Below are 23,014 nucleotides of genomic sequence, written 5' to 3' on the forward strand. Positions count from 1 at the left end.
GTACTTGTACTAAACTTGAGTATATACTGTATATTTTACACAACTTTATACTTCAACATCAGACGGTATTTATTTACGAGATACAATTTCCTTTTCAGGTTAAGATTTTACTTTGAAAAATGTTAAAAAAAATATCATTATAGCATTATTGAAGTAATATTAAACTAATAGTATGAAAAAATGTCCAATATCTTACAAAAAACATCAAGATTAGAGAGAATTCTTCCTTTAAAAACTTAAAAATACCGAAGACACTTACATAAAACTTAATTTCAACTGTCACATACATACAATTCAAGATGAGCCAGTCCTGTACAGACTCGATACCCGCAGTCGCTCACCACAGATTGCGTGACCCAATGCATGATGGGAAACGCCAGGCTGTCGACAGATCAGAGAGCTGATTGTCTCTTAGATTTGACAACAAACACCACGTTTTCTGTGTAACTGTTATACTTAACGCTAGATTTCTGGCTATTAGTCTCATGTTGTGCAATGACTGTTTCATCTAAAAACATATCTTGTGTGACTGGTAATAAGAATGATGTGATGCATATTTTTTATCATCTACACTTGTGCTTTTCCTACTGTGACATTTTGAAACGTGTTCCCTGCATGTTACATTGCCTATCAGCTGCGGTTACAGGCGATGTGCTGTTAGATTTCAAGCCAACGTGGACGGAAGTTTAGATTTTTTTTGTTTGTATCACTTTTAACATCTCTGAGGTACATTCTCAAAAGAGACACAGACAACCATAAAGAGGGTGTTTTAGTCCAGAATCTTAGGCTACATCTAGATAACCAGTGCCCCCTTGTGGTGGAAAGAAGTCAGCATGAAATAATGAACAGAACTGTAATATGTACAATGTCACCCAGACATCTAACCCCCATTCATTTATTCTGTGCGCCTTTATAATCGCCAACACAACACACACTTATGATTCAAGGAGTATCAGGTAGAATGCTTTGTTATTTTTCTTGCACACTTTCTTCTCAGTAACGTGATTTTGCATCAAAGCTGGTTGTTAAAAGCACTTCAGAGTTTTAAAAAAAGTTGTAATCGGACTGACAGCCACCTTCCCCACAGAGAGTCCACAGCATGGGGCAACCGATCAGAATCAAAGACAGGAGAACTTAATCTGCTAAGTGTAATACGTGCATGAATATATCTAGATGGCATTAGAGTCGAAATCAATAATAATGAAATAACATACTATTCTAAATACTTACACTTACACAAAGAGAGGGGTGCAAATTCCACATAGTGTAAGATGTAATATACAGTATTTTTGTATGACCTGTCCTTGGTTTATAGTAAACCTGTCAGTAAACGATCACATCATTTTACTTTTTTAATGTGGCATTACTATTGCAGTGGGCCTCTGATGTTATGGAATCTACACATTTTGGTATTTGTGTTGTTTTACTTTGAGGATGTAACAGAAAGAGATGCAGATGCATCAGAAGCATGTCAACCCACATCCCATCTGTGGGAGAACTCAATAACTTTCACACCTATCAAATAAAAGCACTATCTGGCCTGCGTCTCTATATATTTGACTGCAATGCTGCAGCATAATTCAGTAGATCTAACACAGAGCCCTGATGAGAAAAACACAGAGAGAGTCATTCATGACCTGAAGGAATGGGTGTGATGCAAAGAGATCATTTTTACTACAATATCACATGGACATGCTGACAGTGTCAACTTACAGTGGCCTCAAACACTCTTCCAATCTATCAGGAGGTCCCACCTCCATCAGTGCCCACTCATTCGCTCTATAGATTGCCACAGTCTACACATTTTCAAGGAAATATTACATGTGCAAGCTGTGGAAGTTTGGATTCACCCTGTGTAGTTGGTGAAGTACGTTGTGCATATTGCGTCTACCCTATTCAATTATTATTCAAATTCCAATGTGCAAATGTGCATGATCATATAAGTTATAGAGTATTTTGTAGGCTACATATTACACGCCGTGTGTTGTTTTTGGTGCATTGTTTTCAGTAAATCTTTCCGTGTAACACAGACATTATTTTCTATATTTTTACCCACTATTTAATTTCTATCACCTTCCTATATTGAATCATAATGTGCCTCTATTAAAGCATGCTCGTGAATATAATGTTCTCTTCTTGTATTATAATGACATCTTGTGCATGCAATGGAATGGTTCTGTGTTTTTTTTTCTGTGATTGTTGGTCAGTAGCGCTCCACATCACACCACCTTTGCAGTGCACGTGCGCTCACTGTAAAAACGTGATGGCGGCTGTCGCATGATGGCTCGGTGTGCGCAGGAACCAATAACAGCGCGGAACCGGGGGAAATGTGGATGTATTTGGGAGTAGTGCGTTTTGCAGTTCGTTTGCGGAATTTACTGACAGCACCGAGTCCAATGGCAGCTCCGCGAAGTGGATTGTGGGGCCCGTAGTCAGACAGCGGAGAAAAGAATGCTAATGGTGGGGACCGCCGTAAGCGCTTCTACTACACGTCCCAGAACACACTGCGGTATTGGAGCTGTGTGTATGTGAGGCAGAGAGAGCGAGAGCGAGAGGTAGATTTAGGAATTCGTCTGCAGACTTGGTGCTGCGCTGTTATAGAAAAATGGTAAGTACACGAACTGAAACCCAGACATTTAGTTGAATAATGTCCTCGTTAGCTATAAAATAACGCAGGCACACCGTTGGCTGTTAGCAGAGTTCGCCAAAGGCCGTTAGCAGCAGTGATTGCTAACACAAAATGTACCAACAGCTAGCTAACTTAAGCTAGCAAATGAGCCACTTCAGCTAGCTAATTATCGCAGTTTTAAACGGCCGTTGACAAGATGACGGTCGATAAGAAAGTGCACTGTGTGCCGTCGTTTACAGTAGCTACCTTGCGAAACGCTGTTATACGCTATATACCATAGTTATTTATCGGTGTTTGAACATTAAGCTAGCTAGCTGTCAGTATTCAACTTTGGTCCGTTGTGTGTGTGTTCCGCCCCCTTCTCCGTGTCCAGGCTCCTCTTTACGGGAACCTCCTGCCTTGTGAAAAGAGACAGTGACGCTGCTAGGAGCGGATTAGAGGTCCTGGATAGTTTCACTGGCTTGATTCTGCAACCTAGTACCATATGAGCCCCACGGTCCTGCATACCTTTCTGTTTACATCAGTATCTAGTTGTCCGGGTCACTGGTTTTTCCCTGTCACTTTTTCCCCTCTCCCCTTTGTCTCGGTGTTGCTCCCTCCCTCTCAGCCTTGCCCTGTGTGTTTGAGGGGTTGCAGATGCTGGTCACTGAACAGTTTCCGTCAGATTGTTGATAGGACCCTGGGTCAGTGCTGCCTTCAGTCAGACAGCTATTTTGTGTTTTTTTCCCTGCTGCCTCAGCTCTGTGTATGTCTCAGGAGGAGGGTCATTAACCTAAATGAGGGGTCATCAGTGCAAAGAAATGTTCATTTAAAATGTACAGTTTAAGTAGAAAACTAGTTAGGATTACTTTTTGTTAAAATGTGTTTGTTAAAAAAAGTTTTTCTTGTATTAGTTTTGTGTTTAAGCATGTAACTATGTTATGCACATTATTATATCACTTTCAATGACTGTAGGAAACTGTCAGGTTGAGCAAAACCTGGAACTCCTTTGGAAATAATGAACGCAGCTGTCAGAACACAGGTGTGATATTGATAAGAACATATCCACGGACAAAAGGCTTGGACAGACGACAAAGCTAGTCTTATCACAACATCAATATTTGATGATTATGTTGCCCCGTTTTAATAAAAATATTAGTTTCTGAGCGTTAAATTACTGACTGAGCTTCCTGTATTCATCCATTGCAAATATGTGCTTCGAGTCTAATTTTCTTTCACACTTCTGCAAACTAATTTAAAAAACAATCCAGTTGTAAATAAAAACATATTTGCCGTTAACACTTGAGTGGAATTATTATGTTGGATCGTGTTGTTGTGCTTGAGACCAGTAAAGTAGGTCAAACATATATCCAACAGCAGTGGCTCCACTGTACATGGTCCATAATGTACTGCCTAGCGTTCAGCTGTCCTGTAGCAACTGGCAGTACTAACATTTCTTGGGCCAAGTGTTGGTGTGTGTTTTCTCACTCTCTGTTAAAACACAAAGCAGTCTTATGGCCAGCATTATGTATCTATCCTGAGTTCAGTCAGGCGCCTGTGGTGTAGCTCAGAATTTTTGTGCTATGTGTCTCAACCATAGACTGTATATAAGAAGTGGACATAGTTATTGTGACGTCACCCATTGTTTTGTGGACTACGGTTTTAAAGCCTCGAGTTCGGCGATTTGGCTTTTTGCAACCAGTGAACGGTAGTGACCATATTTGGACTGCGGAGGCATAGAGACGCCGTAAACTGCTCTGGTAGCGTCAGTAACCTGTTTATCACAGTAAGACTGCCCTAAAGCATACTCCACTTTATGATCTATTTGACTCTAAATGGACCATCATTTGCTAAATGAACATCATGCTGTATTGAAGAAGACTTGAAACTAGAGATTGAGACCATAAACTCATGTTTACAATGTTTACTGAGGGAATAAATCTAGAGAGAAGTAGTCATTTTCTCATAGACTTCTATACAATCTGCCTTGTTTTTCAACCAGAGGAGTCGCCCCCTGATGGCCAGTAGAGAGAATGCAATTTTAAGACACTTCTGCGTTGCCGCCTGGTCACAACATATTTCCCTCACTGTCCTCACTAATGCCCCCCCCCCCCTATTTCTCTTCACCTCTCTGCACCCTTCCTTGTCCTCTTTCCTCTCCCTAGGCCTAGCAGTCCAGCTAACTGTTCATTTGTGTGTGCTTCGAGCAGTGGTGAGACTCCTCCCTACAATCGATACTTCGGAGGAGCAGCGGCAGCCGCCACAGCAGCCCCCCAGCAGACTCTGGCACCAAGGTGAGAGACGATAGTGTGACTTGCGGAGACATTTTAATGAAATACCCAGATTACACTCATGTTGTGTGATGTGTTCCTGTGGTAATATCTCTTTTTGTTTAAATAATTCTATGCTCTAACTCCATACCAACTTATCTATTCATACAACCGTCCTTTCTTCGCAGCAGAGCAGGATGGAGGCTTCGTTCGGCCCTACCTTCTCAGCCGTGGCTGCCGGAGCGAAAGGTGATAACGCAAATAATATCCCCCTCTATAAATGTTCTCTTTTTTTCTGCATCACAGCTTCTCTCTTTTGCTTGATAGTCCTCCATCGTTCATTTTTTTTGTTTGTTGAGAATTTGCCCTCTTTTGTTTTCAGCCGAAGGGTCCAGCAGCTACAAGCAGCATAGAAGAACTCCCTCCTCCTCAAGCACTCTGACCTACTCTCCCCGGGATGACGACGACGGAATGGTACACACAAAACCCTTTGTTTTTATGCCAAGCCAAGTTAATGGTTTCAAAAGCTCAAAGACACCAACATTTATTATGAAGTTCCGCAAAGCTGATCATTTTGGAAGAGCGCCGGGTTAAATTCACATGTAAAAGTGGCAATTTTCAGAGTTTCCGACAGAATGAGATTGTATTTGTGGCAGTGTGGATAGGCCGTGACCTCTTCTCTGCTTCTCCTCCTCCCAGCCTCCTATGACTCCTCGGCGGTCAGATTCCGCCATCTCCATCCGATCTCTACACTCCGAATCCAACATGTCTCTGCGCTCCACTTTCTCTCTGCACGAAGAGGAGGAGGACACGGTACGACCCCTTAGCACTAACATATATCACATATACAACATCAAACGTATGACCACAAACATTTAAACGTGTAAATAAACGCAGCGACGAGCCAGTTTTGGAACTGAAACCACACCAAATTGACAAACGAGCGTGTGTTTGTGTGCAGGAGCCCCAGGTGTTTGCTGAACAGCCATCCGTAAAGCTGTGCTGCCAGCTGTGCTGCAACGTCTTCAAGGACCCCGTCATCACCACATGTGGGGTGAGTTTATTTCTGTCCTTTCCAGCTTTTTCTCCAACATCATCACTCTCTTTGACCTCCTCTCCTGTCTGATTTTCTTATCTTTTTCTTTTAAAGTTACCAAGAGGAACTTTTAACTGGTTATGAAACAGTCTCAAATTAGTACTGATGCCTCTACACGACCTTCATTAGTAAACGAGACCCATCAGCGAGAAGATTGGCTATTTCGATATAGTTTTTCTTAATGCTTTTCATCGGTGTCACCGGTTCAGATTCTGGCCAAATCAGATGAAATAATGCATGTTAGCCAGAAACTCCCTCAGCTCCGACTCCAGGCCCAGATCTGGCTTCGATGCCACTTTCGACCTGTAGTCGGAGCCCCGGCGGGAGGAGGAGAGCTCAGCTCCCGGCAGCAGCGGCTCTACCCTAGGCCGGGAGCTGAGCTTCTCCTCGCTGCTCCACCGGTACCCTGTGGGAGCCAACACCACACTGCTGGAGGACCAGACCGTCTTGCTGGGCTCCGTTAGAGGGAAGGGAGGCATGGGAGAATCAGAACCAGCAGACAGTCAGACCCTGCTGCCGTGAAATGAGAGGATTTCTAAAGGGTGCTCTGAAACACTACCACTTCTGTCCACAGGGACCGCCAAAATCAACGCAAAATGGAAGTTTCTTGTAGTAACTTTAAACTCGTCTCTCCCTTCATGTAAAAATCTTTTTAAAAATGTTTTAAAAGTAACGCAATTGAAATCAAGGGTGGTAGATTTTGGTAAATGGTTAGTTGTGTTTAAACATACTCTAATAAGAGAAAATTAAAACATCCTTGTTTTCCTTCCTCCTCAGCACACCTTCTGCAGACGGTGTGCCTTGACTTCAGGTGAGACTTAAAAAGCCTTCCTTTATTTGTGTTTGACGTGCCGGCGCAGTGGCAAACGTTCTAACCTTATGTTCATGTGCATCCTCCTCGCAGACAAGTGCCCAGTGGACGCGGCTAAGCTCACGGTCGTGGTCAACAACATCGCGGTAGCCGAGCAGATCGGAGAGCTGTTCATTCACTGTAAATACGGCTGCAGGGCCACGGCCATCGCTGCAGGCGGGGTCGCGGCCTCCACCTCCACGGTGGCCGGGAAACCCGGAGCGTACGAGGTGGACCCACTGGGCTGCCCGTTCACCATCAAGCTGTCTACGCGCAAGTAAGGACTGAGGGTTTTAAAAAGGATTGATCACATTGCAAAAAACAAGTTTATTCAAATGTTTCCCGTCTCTGCAGAGAACACGAGGCCAGTTGTGACTACAGGCCGGTCCGCTGCCCCAACAACCCTTCCTGCCCCCCGCTGCTCACCATGAACCTGGAAGCTCACCTCAAAGAATGCGAGCACATCAAGTGTCCACACTCCAAATATGGGTGAGTCCTAAAAACCAGCACACACTTTATTTTCCTGCATGTTATGCTGCTGCATACTATTTGTCTGTCAATGCGTATTACACACTTGTCTACCTTCCAATCATCGGCCTTTCCTCTTCTCCCCGAAAGCTGTACGTTCATCGGTAACCAGGACACGTACGAAACACACCTGGAGGTGTGTAAGTTCGAGGGTCTGAAGGAGTTTCTGCAGCAGACTGATGACAGGTGAGCAGACGTACTCAAGCTATTTCCTCATCCGAAGAGCCGAGTGCATCCAAGTATTTGTCAGATTGATTGGTGTGTTTACCGAGTGTTCAGCATACTTTTCACTACGTCGGTGTATTTTTAACCTTGATGAAACTCCTTAACTATTACGAAGTCGTCATTGTCTCTGTTTCCGATCTGTCTGTTTGAGATCTCTGACCTTTGACCCTGTGTAGGTTCCACGAGATGCAGCTGACTCTGGCCCAGAAGGACCAAGATATAGCTTTCCTGCGCTCCATGTTGGGCAAACTGTCTGAGAAGTTAGATCAGCTAGAGAAGAACCTGGAGCTCAAATTCGGTAAGATACAGAAGAGAAGGACTTTGTTCTGTTTTACCCGCTTATTCAGCACAAACGAGCCGGGACTAAGAATGCATTCTTTTTTTTTTAACATTTAAAGGGGTTATGTGCAGAAATGAACTAACATGCTTAAAGTTACCGATGCTACTTTGACACTTCCTGCATTTGCTTTATGTGAAGGCAGAGGTGTTACAGTGGCTATAACAGGTAGCTTAAGTCACAAAAAAGTACTATTTAAGTTTTTCTAACTGTCGATATAGACGTATTCTGCACTTTTTGTCAGGAGGTCATTTTGAAACTTTACATGGATACATTTTATTACATAATAAACAATATAAGGGATAAACATCAAGCTTTTAGCAACTGCAGTTAGAAACGCCGCCGTAATTTAGCCGGTAGTAGAATGTAGTAGAATGTAGTCTATCTGTGATGATTCAAATCGATAAGATGAAAAATGAATTGTGAAACTCTTTATATGGAAGAGGGCGATATGTACTTTTGACTTTATAATAATGAAATAATAGCGTGAACCCAGTATCATCAATCGTATGGAATCGCAGGTTGAGTGTTGATGGTCACATCCCTCGCAGGTAGCAAAACGACTGAGCCATGCACAGGCCAGGTGGTTTGGCAAAGAGATTTTAGAAGCATGTGATCAAGATGAGGGAAGCTTTTTCTACGTGGACACACAGACGGAGGACAGTCCCATTCTATAAACCGTCTCAACAATATAGCTTCAACATGTCGAAACCCTTTAAAGCATGTTAATGTCTGAATGTCTGCTTAAGAAGTGATCTGTAGTTACAGTCTTTTTTTTAACTAATCTTTATTCATTTGGACACAAAGAGGCTCACAGATTTAGCATTTTTGTTATTAAAAGAAAAAAAAAATAGCACTGGTTTCAGATCAGTGCTCAGGATCTGAGTTTGGGTTTGTGAATCCGTATCAGTGGAGGCAAAGCTGGGTTTGTGCACTCCTTATTGCCCGTTTTCATCAGATCACGTCTCACTCCTGCACTGCACTACAATTAAAACATGATTTTAAAACCCTCTAGCTACTGATGCATACATATTGACTGGAGAAAGTTGTATGCACAGCATCCTCTCTCTCAAAGTTATCCTTCCTGTGTGTGTCTTTCAGACGTGTTGGATGAGAACCAGAGTAAACTGAGCGAGGACCTGATGGAATTTCGTAGAGACGCTTCCATGCTTAACGTAAGTGTGTGTGTGTGTGCATCTTGCAAGGAGAAAGGGAAAATGTGTGTGTGTGTGTGTATGCGTGTGCATGCATCTCTGAGTGAGAATAAAAGTTTGAAACAGCCAGACCGAATGAAAGGATGGGAGTATGTGTGCTGTAGCTGTAGAACAAATGGCTTAAAGTGTTGTCTCTCTGCAGGATGAGTTGTCCCACATCAACGCCAGGCTCAACATGGGAATCCTGGGTTGTAAGTGTCTGCCCGTCCGTCCTCCTTTTAAAAAAAATCCTCTTTTTTTTTCCATTATTCTTCACATCTCTCAGCGGAGTTAAAACATTTGACAAACACATTTTGAAGCACTTCTGTTGACTTGAAATGTAAAACTCTTCTGTGGTTGTTCTTTCCTCCTCGCCCTGACTCCCACTCACCTTCCCTCACCGGTCTCCGTCTGTCCCTTTTCTTCCTCCTGTCCTCATCTACCTCTCTCTGCTTCAGTTATATTCCTCCCTCGTTTTGCTTCCAATGAAAAACACATATCCAGTCTTTCCCGTCTCTGTGCCTGTGTGTAGCATACGACCCCCAGCAGATCTTCAAGTGTAAGGGGACCTTCGTTGGCCACCAGGGTCCCGTTTGGTGTCTGTGTGTCTACTCCACCGGAGACCTGCTCTTCTCTGGATCCTCAGATAAGACGATCAAGGTAGCGTCAACACACACACACACACACACACGGACATTAGCAATGCGTACAAAATAATTCTTCTTCTTGATGCCAGGTGTTGGCGCAGCAGAGCACCTTCAAACTCATGGATGTATTACTCAAAGTTCTCCGGAGTACATGTAGCAACACAGTGCTATTTCGGCCTTCGTCCACCTACTTCCAGAGAGATTCTGATAACTTCCGCCTACAACCTTGTTTTGTAACGGCAATCTGGAGTCATAGATGTATTTTAATGCTCGTCACTTACTCAAGAACTGGAAGAGACCGTCAGTAGATATGAGCTGAAAAAAGCCTTAAAGGGATAGTTAGAAAAAGTGAATTACCTGCTGTAGATGGCAGTTTAGAGAGCTAGACAGGAGTATAAGCACAAGAGCAAAGCATTGTACTGCTGTGGATGAGGGCAACAGCAAAATGTAAAGAAAATTAGAAATATCAGTTGAAGTGTACGTTATATTTAGAATATTTTCACCGCTTTAGCTTGCAGTCAGACTTCAGGCCTTTTTCGGGGGGAACTGAAGCTGTTGTATCGATCTATCTTTGCTCTCTTCAAAGCCACCAGACTCCATTGATGAATTAGTCATTTTAACTCGCTGAACAGAGAAGTTGCCGGGCTACCACTGCATCGAATGGTTAGTTTGTGTTAATGTGTGACTTTTACAACACCAAAGTCACACAATAATGCAAACTAACTAACCAATCGAGGCAGCGGTGGAAGAGTAACTCCTGTGTTCTGAGAGGTTAAATCACCGTATCTGTCAAAGGAGTCGTGTGGCTTTGAGAACAGCAGAGATAGCGGTTTCAGTTCCCTTCAGAAAGGGTCGTCGGACCGCAACCGCCATCTATTGAAGGTATTACACCGAACTGAACTGGGAACTAGCCCTTTAAGAGGTATTTATTTTGTGTCTCCTCTCTTGCCCTCAGGTTTGGGACACCTGCACCACCTACAAGTGTCAGAAGACCCTCGAGGGTCACGATGGCATCGTCCTGGCGCTGTGCATCCAAGGGTAACAAAATGCACACAAACAACACATCATAATCTGCATGTCAACTGGGAATTACCAGCCCCCCCCCCCCAAAAAAAAACAAAAACATGACTCGTTGATATTTGTCTCCATAGGAACCGGCTGTACAGTGGCTCTGCAGACTGCACCATCATCGTAAGTGGCCATCGCCTCCCTGCTTCCTCTTTCTTTAAGGGCAAACTTGCACAATTGTTTTCATTTGTTACAGAAGTTGTGCGTTTGTCTCTCCACTGTGCGTAGGTGTGGGACATCCAGACCCTGCAGAAAGTCAACACTATCCGTGCCCATGACAACCCTGTGTGCACACTGGTCTCCTCCCACAACATGTTGTTCAGCGGCTCCCTCAAGGCCATCAAGGTACCGTGATGTCAAGTTCAGGTTTATTTAAAGTGCCGTATCATATGAAAGTGCCTCAGCGGAGATGGTGAAGAGATGGATCCAAGTGACGAGGACAGGTCAAACATGAACTCATGCTCTGAGAAATGACACCAGTATTAGAGACGAGACAACTTGTAGGTCGTCCTGCTGATCTTTGTTTCTGAGCGTAACTTCCTTTTGCTGGGATCTGCAATAGAAGTGAGATTTCAGTGGAGTGAAAAATATGATTTATAGAATCAAATAATTACCAGGAATTGGTTTTATTTAAGTGACCATTAGTTCTGGCTGAAAACAAGTGTTTCAATGTGACTCAGTGAGGAGAGGCAGACGGTAAGGAGCAATGACTGTAGCCACGTCTTTGTTACCATGGTTACAAGCCAGTGAGAGAAGGAGATGGGATGATCGTGTTGCTTTGTGAGAGTGTGATGTTGATCCTCTCAGACAGGGACTTTCCTTTCTTACCCAACGAGCCGTCAGCTTCTTTCTGTTTCAGCTCAGTGACATCATGCTCTTCACTGTACTCACCACTGTGTAGCCGCCCTTCTCTCTCTCTCTCTCTCTCTCTCTCTCTCTCTCTCTCTCTCTCTCTCTCTCTCTCTCTCTCTCTCTCTCTTCTGTGTCTCTCTCTCTCTCTCTCTGTGTGTGTGTGGCGCAGTGAAAGCACAATGTTACTTCTCAAGTAATTACAGTGAGACAAATACGTTTAACAGAATTCTATTTTATAATGTCGATATTGTTGCAATATGGTTTTGATCCCCAAGAACTGCAGCTTTTGTTTTAATAAGTTGGAAGTTTTATTAGTTTTGTCGTAGTAATATTCACAAACAACAGAGAGGAAAAACTAAACAAAAATACTCTTGTGTAGTTAGAATTTGAGTTTCACCATCTCCATGAACTGTATCGGTGTGTTCAGGTGTGGGACATCGTGGGTACGGAGCTGAAGCTGAAGAAGGAGCTGACCGGTCTCAATCACTGGGTCAGAGCACTGGTGGCCTCCCAGAACCACCTGTACAGCGGCTCATATCAGACCATCAAGGTAGGAGGAACGGTGGGGAGGTCTTAGTAGTATACACACACACACACACACACACAGTAAAACATTTCCTGTCTTGATTGTCCAATAGCTTAGCAACTACAATTGGACTACTCCATAGTTTGTGACTTTTTAACCAGAGCAAAAGTGTAAGTAATAGATTAAATTGTGTTAAATATAGGTCACGTTTTATGACATTATCACCCTAAAAATTCAATATATATCTTTTTTTTAATGAATAAAACTGGTCGTGCTGTCTTCCTTTGTGTCCAGCAAGAAAACAGAGAAAACGGCTTTTTGTCCACACGGAAAACGTTGTTTTTAAACGGCGTAACGCCAACAACTATGAACCGAAGCAGAATATTTCACACATGTTCTGAATTTTTGGAAATGAGTACATTTATCTTTTTCCAGCAAATAGTCTGGAGTTATTGGAAATGTGCACACAAATTGGAAACAATGCTGCGTAGCCGACACTGCAAACTAATTCTACAAATAGTTTGATACCATTCACTAACAAGCCTGTTTGTAACTGGCTGGCTGGCAACTGGCGTTTGTCAGATTGACACAGGGCTGAGATGTGAGAGGAGCTGGGCCTGGTTAAAGGTGGAGGTCTAACAGAAGTGAAGGAAGAGCAGTACAGCTTCCCGCTGTCACATACCTGCAAACTTGTCGCTTTTCGGTGAAATTTGCCGTTTTTAATCAAAATATATCATCCACGTGAATCGTGTAGATCCGTAGAGTTTTTATTTGGGGGGGTCAACTGGCCAGCCAGTGTTTCTCAGGTTGGAGTGGGACGAGGAGAAAAGGTGATGTCGTGATCTTCGCAATGAAACATCTTTGATGTGACGTGTCGAGTCTTGGCCAATATCAGCGTTAAGATGTCTACACCGTCTCTCCCTCTGTTAAAGTTTAAGTTCCGTTACAGTTCAGACTTGTGAGTGTGCAGTGAAAGCTGTTGAGATACACTGCGGTTAGTAATTGGGTTCTGTCCTCTATGTAAAAAGGGCTTTAAGTTGTTTTCATTCAGCGCCTCAGTACCGTGTGTGTGCGGTTGGAGTCAGTCACTAATGAATACCTCGGGGACGCTGTCGACGGATGAAGAGCACAGAAAAGAAAGCAGAGAGGAGACTTGTTGTGGGAGATGAAAGGACAGTTGATGCTTCTAAGCCCAGCGGTTCATCTTCAGCCAGTACTCAGTCGGAGGAAAATGTTTTGCTGTGACAAATGTTGCCAAATATTCAATAGGAAAAAAACAAACATCCCTTTTAAAATGTTTTCAATTAACAGAGGAACTACGAAACTCCTAGAACGGTATTTGATCATAAAACTCTTTTTGCACAGATTTCGAACGCAAGAGATTAACGTCTTTGAGTCCGTTTTTTGGTGTTTAATAAGTTGGACTCGTTGGCTTGCTTATACACTGTAGCTACCGACGTACTGTCTGTCAAAAATAATTGGCTCTACTTTAATAGCTTCCCCTGTAATTAATCTCACTGCCAAAGACTACATAATGAACTAAGAGGTTACCTTTTCATCGCATGCAATTTCAACAAAAAATGCACTGATTTATTTTAATGAGACCAACGTTTTCTACTCCGGGTTGTGTGTGTGTGGTGACTGAATTGATTTAATTTAAAGCTTTTGACAATCAATAGAATACAAATATTGACAATAAAAACATTAGTGCAGCTGTAACCAGTAATATATTGTTAGTGTACTTCTGATTTTTTTTATTAACTAAGAATGGATCAAATGAATCCATAAAATCATGAACTTTGCAGTTTCCCTCAGCTGTACGTAGCGCTTATGCGTCTTTTGAGTTTTGGAGCTCTCGGCCACAGCAGGCAGCGGTTTAGTGGAAAAAGCTCTATCAACTGAATGTACTCTACAACACAGCCAGACAAAGTTACCAATTAGCTAATGAACAGTGAATTTAGCAGCTATGGAGCCAGATATCGGGTGCCTCTGTGTTCAACTGTTTGCTAACATGTTCAACACAACAACATGACTGTAAGCTGATAATACGTGTTTGGACTCGTAGTAAGAACACGTTTCCAGCTTTCAGCTGATGGTCAGACTAAATATCTAGTTTAAAGACGCCGCTTTGGACACTAGAAACTCCGTGGCAGCTATGCTGTGTCGTGTGTATCGGTAGATGACCGTTTGGCTGTGTGAGAGACACTCAGATGAGATCTGGAAGAGTTTCATCTCTGTGTCTCATCGTCTCATTCTGTGGCCTGTTTTCAGTGCTGCATCCTGATTGGCCAGGAAGTCTATCTGATTAAACTAGTGATCACTCCACTCTGTGTTGCCATGGAGATGAAAATTGACAACTTGCAGCTGTTAAACAACTCACTTTTTTCACGTGTGTGTGTGTGTGTGTGTGTGTGTGTGTGTGTGTGTGTGTGTGTGTGTGTGTGTGTGTGTGTGTGTGTGTGTGTGTGTGTGTGTGTGTGTGTGTGTGTGTGTGTGTGTGTGTGTGTGTTTGTTTTTATCCATCCCCTCCTCACTCGCTCTCAGCTCCTCTTTCTCTCTTTTAAAGTGTCTTCTTCTCTTTTACCCATCGCCCTCTCTGACTCCCTCCGTTTCTCTCCCCGTCTATCAGATTTGGGACATCCGCTCTCTGGAGTGTGTTCACGTCCTGCAGACCAGCGGGGGCAGCGTCTACTCCATCGCCGTCACCAACCACCACATCGTCTGTGGTACCTATGAAAACCTCATCCACGTAAGGGAGAAACACGCACACATGATTTCTTCTTTTACTTTTCTTCATTACGGCCTCACGAGCAAAACTAGAATGTGTCCCGCCCTCTCTCACAAGGCATGAGGTCGTTTCTGACTCCAACTATACTGAGCTGTTGTGTTTTTCTCTCTGAGTATTCAGATTATATTCACATATGGCTTATCCTCTATAACGATGGGGTTAAATGCCCTCAAGACACATTAACGCCAGACCACAACGAAGTAGCTGCTTACTTTGACTTTGATCTCACAAATCAAAATGAGAAGAAACAACGACTCCGATGCTGTTGTTTGTAGTGACGATGATGGCGTTTGTCTTCTCCCCAGGTGTGGGACATTGAGTCTAAAGAGCAGGTGCGGACCCTGACGGGTCACGTGGGGACAGTTTACGCTCTCGCCGTGATTTCCACTCCAGACCAGACCAAAGTGTTCAGCGCCTCCTACGACCGCTCACTCAGGGTGAGGAGTGTGTGTGTGTGCACGCGTGTGCGCTTGTCTCGTGTGAAGTGTGGAGAGACGGAATATACTTCATTCATACACATGTGTTTATGTTACCCTGAGAACATCGTTTTGTCCGTGTTAATGCATATGGCATGAATTTGGCAAGGGTGCGACTTTCTTTTCAAATTGAATTCAATTTATTTTTGTCTCGGCGCGTAGCTGAAAATACAGACACTGAGACCTTCAATGTCTCTAATGAAAGCCATTAATACTCCACAATTTGTGATCCCACGGCATAAAATCAGGCACCACCACTGGTGTTTTTGTCCTCTGGGGCAAATACATGCTATTTTATTATTGCTGCTGTATTACGGAGCACTGCATCAGTGTTGTAGCTGTAATCATTGACATGTCCCACAATGTGCATAGTATGTGGCATTTATATTTAGTTGTTCCTAATAAAACAGTGGCTTTATGTAAACTAACTGGTATGTAAGGGTTAACATTCTGAATATCTGAAGTTGGTTAATAAACTTCGTGAAAGTGCACAAAACAATGTAATATATAATTTGATGGCAGTAGTTTTGTCCTCTCAGGACACAAGAGCAACCTTTGGGATGCAAGGTTAATATTATAACATCAAAACCTTTTAGAGGAGAGGCTAAAAGTAGAGTTTGTATAAGATACTATAATGAAACGTGTGTGTGTGTGTGTGTGTGTGTGTTATCCAGGTGTGGAGCATGGACAACATGATCTGCACCCAGACCCTGCTGAGACACCAGGGCAGCGTTACAGCTCTGGCCGTCTCCAGAGGGCGCCTCTTCTCCGGAGCCGTCGACAGCACCGTCAAGGTACCGCCGGTCATCATCTCCTTCTGCTGCTCCACCCTCATGTTCACCCGTCTGTCCTTTTTATCCTGCGGCTCGAGGAATCCAGTGAAGCTGCTGTTCACGCTGAACGTTCACCGCGATTCTCGAGTCACTACTCGTGTTTTCTGTTTTATCCATCCAGCATCCTTGTAGCTCATCACGTGCGTCCATAATACCGTTCATTTCTTTACATTTTGTGTTATTCAACACATCGAACTGAACCTTATAGACGTTGTAGACGTGTCAGAATAAAAGCACCACAAAAATGTGCTTTTTTTTATAGCTATTCTGGATACATCTCTTTCCTTGGTATCCCTTTTCTTTACAATTAAACGTTATTTAATTTAATAATATATTGCAACTTTGTTGTATTTTCTAAAGTGATGTCTTTCTCTCTTTCAGGTGTGGACATGCTAATCAACCCGATTGTTCTGCAGGAGTCCAGTCGACTTCTTTACGAACAGTAACCTTTCCACATGACCCCCTCCCCCCCCCCCACTCCTGTTTCTTTGATTGAGATTTAAACGGCCGCAGACTAATAACCACCACCACCACTCCGGAAACCGTTTGAGTAAGTGTTCCTTTTTAAAACTTCAAACGAGCCCTCCGACGGCCTTGACTGGATCGTCGGGTTCCAGGGTCAACTCGAAGTCGCACTCCTGACGGGACCTCATCACCGGTGCGTTACGGGGCAAAAATAAGACGAGCGGCCTTTGCAGTCGCACCGCGCCAAAAACCAAGATCGACTGGACGCTGCGCCCGTGTAATCGGACCGGGAAGCAGAGAGTTTTCAAACTCCAGTCCTGCTTCCTGCGGAAACACCTGCCGTTTAAGAACTGTACTGATGATGCCTGATGCGCACTGTTCAAATATGTCTAAAGGCTGGTTTCACAAACGGGGGAGCGACACCACACTCATTCAAAAATCTATACGTTATGCATCCCCGACCGCACCAGAACCAAGACAAGAAATTGGGGACTAGGTTATTTTGTGCAAATGAGGCAGCGGCAGTTTTATGTTAAAATGTACATGAAGATTACTCCTGATATGCACAACATGAAACAGTTTCAACTTATTCTCGCAATTCCCCATGAAGAAGCACCATCCTTCCCTTAATAAACAGGTAGTTTGGACTTAGCTTTGAAGTCGGGTTGTATGAGGTACCTATTTATAGTCGGTGTATTATAGATGGCCGTCGGCACGTCCCCAGTTTGGAGAAACAGACAGGAGTACTAGCACGGTATCAAAAACAATGTACTGCTGTGGACGGGGGCTGCAGCAAAATGTATTTGAAACACCTAAATAAAATCAATATCAGTTTTAAATGTATGTTATATTAAGACTTTTTTCACCACTTTATCTTGCTGCCAGGCGGCCTTTTCTGACGGGGAGCTGAACTGAACTACCGCTGCTTCGATTGGTCAATCCGCAGTAACCCTCAAATCAAAGTATTTCCAAACTGGTGGCCAACCGCCATCTACTGTAGCAATACACTGCTCATACTACCCCACTTCCATCCAAACTACTCCTTTAATGCGACACTAAAAGACTCCCGTTGCATCTGTTTGATGGTTCTTATGTGTACGTCTCTGGTGTCACAAAGAGTTAATTATGAATAAAGAACGTCTTGATGAAACAGAATGAGTTACCCGAAATCTCAAAGATATTGTTCCAGAGTTTCACAATATGCTCCCCATATTCGTGCGGTACACAAACTCCCATTCGTAATCAAAATAGGCTCGCGTTTTATGATTGCGCGGCACAAATTGTCGAAACACACCGACTTTGTGTCACGGAGCTTTTAAGGTAGCAGACTTTAGCAGACGATGTCCTGAGCAAGAGGTTTTGTGTCTCCTCCCTCCCTGACCACTGTGGTCGTCACCCAGAACGCTGTGAAACCAGCCTTTTTATAAAAACACCTTTTATTAAGAGAATGACAGATCTATAGATTTACTGAGTTTTATATTAGTGCCATGATAGAGCTGTATTCAGAGCCATTAACGGTTGTACAGTCGTGTAAAATAAGATATCGCCAAGCCTGGACACACACACACACACACACGCCCATGAGTGACTCACACTGGCCTACATCAGAGAGGGGGACAGGGAGAGGGGAAGACGGTCCGTGTTCATTATTGTGTATATGTAAGTGTGTTTCAATGAGTGCCATATGTCCGGATGAAAACTAAGGAAAGACTGTAATGTCTTTTCCTGCCTCTCCCCCACTCTCTGATCGCTGACCTAAATCGGGTTAGAATGAACATAACCACAGATTAATTCTGATTGTTGTTTTATGACTGTAATACTCGGACTGACGCTGAAGGAAAGCCGGTGATTGTGTGTAATTAACCTTTTAAAGTCCCAAAAGGCAATTTAAAAGAAAGTGCTGTTGAGCTAAAGTGAAGTCCTGCTTTCCTGAATTATGTTTCAGGACCCATATTGGGTTAAAAATATGAAAACAGACTAAATATACCTGGGAGGGTAGTCTTAAGATCATGTACATCCATTTAGACACGTGGGCTAAATTAGGTTTTTACAGATGTTCAGAATTCTGTTGCCTTCATTTAATTGCAGAACTGGCCACTACTTAATGTAGCCTTGGTGTCTGCACTGGTCACGGTTTCAGTGATGCCTTGTATACTTGTAATCATGTAAGCCTGAGTTGATCATTGATCAATAAAACTGTTGTACACTTTCAGAGCTGTTGATGTGTTTTATTTCAACAACGGAACTTTCCTCTGTCTTATGGAATCAAAATGGGCTCAAAGTATCACCATAATGTAAATGTATTAAAAAATATATGAATGAATGGATTTCATGTTTTTGAGCAAGCAGCAATAAATGAGCCCCTGCAGTGGACAGACGAGAGATGCACGGACTAATCTCACAATCCTCCTGATGGAGATAAATAGCTGTGCGTTACTGCAAACTTAAGTTTGTGGGTAAAAAAAAGTTCAAAACTCAATTGTCTGTGTGAATCTCAAGGCTACAGCTATTATAGTACATCACAAAAGTAATGAAAGTCATAGTAGTAAAATGCTAATTAGTTCTTCCAATCAGAGCAGTGAGATGTGCCACGCAAACAAAACATAATTAATAGAAAGACTTGTCTTTACTATTATACACCAAATGATTCAGTTTAAAACTGTTTTACGGTCTTAAATCCATCAATTGACTAATTCCCAAACACAGGTGTGATTTGGGCTGTAGTTACCATACAGTACACAAGATGCAATATATTAGCATTTGAATATGAATTTGCAAACAGACAGTTTAACAATGTTAAAAGGATAATCTGTGGAGTTAATTGCAACAGTTTAAACTTTTGTTGTGACTTGTTGCATGTATGATTTAAAATATCTGCAAAGCAATAGACAAAATGTTTTTTGTAATATACAGTGTTATTTCATTACTGCTAATGGGTCATAATGTGTGGAGCTTTATGGAAACATGGCGAACGCTGGACTAGAAACTATTGTTTCCCTCAGTAAAGCCGGGAACAGTGAACGCTTCAAGCCTAAGAACAGCATCCAACTCAAACCCGACACCCAACAGCGCTCCAATAACTCCTCCGAAGAATTCCTCCACAGAAGCCATAACGGAGGAAACGAAGAGAGCCGCCCACAACTCAGTGACACAAACTCAGGAACGCTAATCACTACAGCTGCTTACAATAAGCAAAAAGAGGAAAAGCCCAGTCGCCACACTCATCCATGTCTCCCAAACTACCAGATGGCACATCTCACTCAAACGAACTGCACCTGTCGACAAGACGACTACTGATCCTGAAATCAGTCTCTGCTCATCAAGCCAATCGCAAACCTCCACTGGCTCCTGTTAAAATACAGAATAAACTTTAAAATATTACTCACCACTTACAAAGCCCTAAACAACCTGGCCCCTCCCTACCTCTCAGACCTCCTCCCCCTCCACGCCCCAAACCGTTGCCTCAGGTCCGCCAGTGCAAACGCTCTGAAGATCATCAGGACCGGACCTGGGGTGATAGGGCCTTCTCAGCTGCTGCACCCCCCCCTCTGGAACGCCCTCCCCATCCACAACAGTGAGGCTCCTCCTCTATCATCATTCAAACAAGCCCTCAAAACCCTCCTCTTCAAACTCGCCTTCACCTGCTAACCCCTGCACCCTACCCTCCACTATATGAGCCGTTCCACACAGCTTCTCCAGTTCTATTTTTACCATAAATGTTCTATTTGTTTGTTTTGTTTGCTTCTCTGTCATTCTTTTTTTATTTTTTTTGTTTGTTTTGTTTGTCTCTGCCCTATGTAAAGCGTCTTTGGGTACTTTGAAAAGCGCTACATAAAATTAAAGTATTATTATTATTATACAGCAGAGCCAACTTCACCATACAAATCTAAATATATAGATACCGGAAGCCTGAAATAGCCTGAGGCAGACTGGCCGACCCTCTTTACACGCTGCTGACGTTTTGCCCCACACAGCGACCTGTCACCATGCAGGACTCAAGAGACGCGACTGTGTTTTAACATAACTACAGTTCAAATGCTCACCGTCAGCATTGGTTCCAAGGAGCCAGGGATAGCCCACTAGCTAAGTACTTGTGCACATTACAGAACCACGGCAGAAGGCAAGACCAGGGTCCAGATATAACGATGATCCATAGAAACGTGAGAGGAGAGGACGCACCTCTCCCCTTTCTACTACCCGTTTGTCTTCAACGTACCTGCCGTCCAGTGTCGAGCCTCGGGTTTCACCTGTGCAAAGAAGCCTTCCAGTTCGTTCCTCAAAGATCAGCTGTGAAGCCTTGGCGAGCCTCGGGTGTCACACAGTCGATCCAGCCTGCCTGCCTGCCAGCTGCTCACCGTCAGCATTGGTTCTGAGGAACCAGGGATAGCCTACTAACATCGGACACACAGCAGTGGTTTGCTGAAGATGAAAGTTTCACACTACCTCGAAAGGTTTGTTAAACCATTTCTTTGGTGCTTAGTTCTGACTGTTCTTTACTTTTACCTTCTTGCTGGACCGCGGGGTCGTGCCGCTCCCCTTGGGTTTGCAAAAGAGTGAAGACGCCGACCCGGAGGAAGTCTTTGCCTTCTTTCGTGACTTTTTAGTGCGAAGAGGAGTGGAGGTCTTTCCAACATCCTGAAACGGAAAATGAATTTACAAGTGAGTTTTGTCTCAGTGTTATCAGATAGTCAGGCAGTTCAGTCTCATCTCGTCTGAGCCCTTTAACCTTATTAAACACTCACACTGTCTGGTTTGGACTTCTGGCTAACGGTGTCTTCTTCTAGAACCCCGTTGATCAATGTAGCCTCCTGAACAGCAACCTCTTTTTACGTCTATATGGGAGAATAACAAAATACCTGATGACTGGTCAGAGGGGATCATCGTCAAATTACCAAAGAAAGGTTCTCTAAGAAATTGTAACAACTGGCGCGGAATTACACTTCTGTCAATACCGAGTAAGATCATGGCAGATTATTATTAATCGAATAACAGATGCTGTAGACCAACATCTCCGAAAAGAACAGGCAGGTTTCAGAAAGGGTAGAGGTTGCAACGATCACATATTCACGTTACGTAACATCACAGAGGAGTGCACAGTGGCAGAGGGAACTGTATATGAACTTTGTTGACTTTGAAAAAGCATGCGACTCCATTCATCGTGAAAGCCTTTGGCGTATATTGCGGCATTATGGGATCCCTGAAGATATAGTTCATGTGATCCAAAGTTTTTATACCAACTTCAAGGCAAGGAACGCTTTCAAACTACTAAATAACATATGGAGGTCACAGCAGTACACCATCAAGACCAAACTCAAATTGTATCAGAGCTGTGTTTTATCCACCCTATTGTTTGGTTCTGAATGCTGGAGGATGACACAAGAAGACCTTAACAGACTATCAACCTTCCACACCAGGAGTTTAAGACGCATACTGCACATTTTCTGGCCAAACACCATTTCAAATGAAGAACTGTATGACAAATGCCAACAAGAATGCATGGAGACCATCCTAATGAGAAGAAGATGGGGATGGATAGGACATGTGATCCTGCTGATATTACAAGAACAGCCACCGGAAGGGAAAAGAAAAGGAGGCCGACCAAGAAACACATGGAGAAGAACTGTGGAGAAGGAGATGCAGAGCCTAAACCACTCATGGGGCTCCATCCAGCGACTCAGAACAGACAGGAGTGGAAGACTTTTGTTGCTGCCCTACATGCCAGGAGGCATGAAGGGAAATGATGATGATGCTTACGCATACATGGAATTTGTCTCCGGTTTCCACTCCGCTCTCAATGTACATACACAAATTTACAATAAACAAGAAAAAATATATATAAAGAATAAAAAAGGGCAGCAAAAAAGTAAACAAAAAGTAAAAAGTTAAAAAAAAAAGTAAACATTTATATACACTACCGTTCAAAAGTTTGGGGTCACTTAGAAATGTCCTTATTTCTCAAAGAAAAGCACTGTTTCTTTCAATGAAGATAACATTAAATTAATCAGAAATACACTATAAATTGTTAATGTGGTTAATGACTATTCTAGGTGGAAAAGTCTGGTTTTTAATCAAATATCTACATAGGTGTATAGAGGCCCATTTCCAGCAACTATCACTCCAGTGTTCTAATGGTACATTGTGTTTGCTAATCGCCTTAGAAGACTAATTGATGATTAGAAAACCCTTGAAAACAGTTATGCTGGTGAGAGAAGCTATAAAACTGGCCTTCCTTTGAGCTAGTTGAGTATCTGG

The 23,014-nt window shown here is 43.1% G+C and overlaps 1 protein-coding gene across 4 annotated transcripts; it reads left to right on the forward strand.

Moving 5' to 3' along the window:
- The first annotated feature begins 2,513 nt into the window (after positions 1–2,513).
- On the forward strand, positions 2,514–18,974 carry traf7 (TNF receptor-associated factor 7). 4 transcript variants are annotated; one of them, XM_079177869.1, is made up of 22 exons: positions 2,514–2,608; positions 4,774–4,902; positions 5,067–5,127; positions 5,261–5,352; positions 5,578–5,691; positions 5,840–5,932; positions 6,752–6,785; positions 6,879–7,101; positions 7,179–7,313; positions 7,443–7,538; positions 7,754–7,875; positions 9,016–9,089; positions 9,271–9,319; positions 9,640–9,767; positions 10,710–10,792; positions 10,906–10,945; positions 11,051–11,167; positions 12,102–12,224; positions 14,830–14,949; positions 15,294–15,425; positions 16,139–16,258; positions 16,679–18,974. In XM_079177869.1, exons 3-22 carry the CDS (start codon positions 5,076–5,078, stop codon positions 16,691–16,693), a joined length of 1,962 nt encoding a protein of 653 aa, XP_079033995.1. In that variant the 5' UTR covers positions 2,514–2,608; positions 4,774–4,902; positions 5,067–5,075; the 3' UTR covers positions 16,694–18,974. The 4 variants fall into 4 exon arrangements, with proteins under 4 accessions (XP_079033995.1, XP_079033996.1, XP_079033997.1 ...); XM_079177870.1 differs by having other exon boundaries at positions 5,070–5,127; XM_079177871.1 differs by having other exon boundaries at positions 2,517–2,608; positions 4,819–4,902.
- The last annotated feature ends 4,040 nt before the right edge of the window (positions 18,975–23,014 follow it).

This window comes from Pholis gunnellus (genome assembly GCF_910591455.1).
Source record: "Pholis gunnellus genome assembly, chromosome: 17".
NCBI classification, from domain to species: Eukaryota; Metazoa; Chordata; class Actinopteri; order Perciformes; family Pholidae; genus Pholis; species Pholis gunnellus.

What these genes read in the sequence shown, in the direction of transcription:
- traf7 (XM_079177869.1), top strand. Translation starts at nt 5,076, where the DNA reads ATGGAGGCTTCGTTCGGCCCTACCTTCTCAGCCGTGGCTGCCGGAGCG. An exon ending in CCGTCATCACCACATGTGGG is followed by an intron (nt 5,933 to 6,751) that starts GTGAGTTTATTT and finishes CTTCCTCCTCAG; the next exon opens with CACACCTTCTGCAGACGGTG. An exon ending in GCTCCCTCAAGGCCATCAAG is followed by an intron (nt 11,168 to 12,101) that starts GTACCGTGATGT and finishes CGGTGTGTTCAG; the next exon opens with GTGTGGGACATCGTGGGTAC.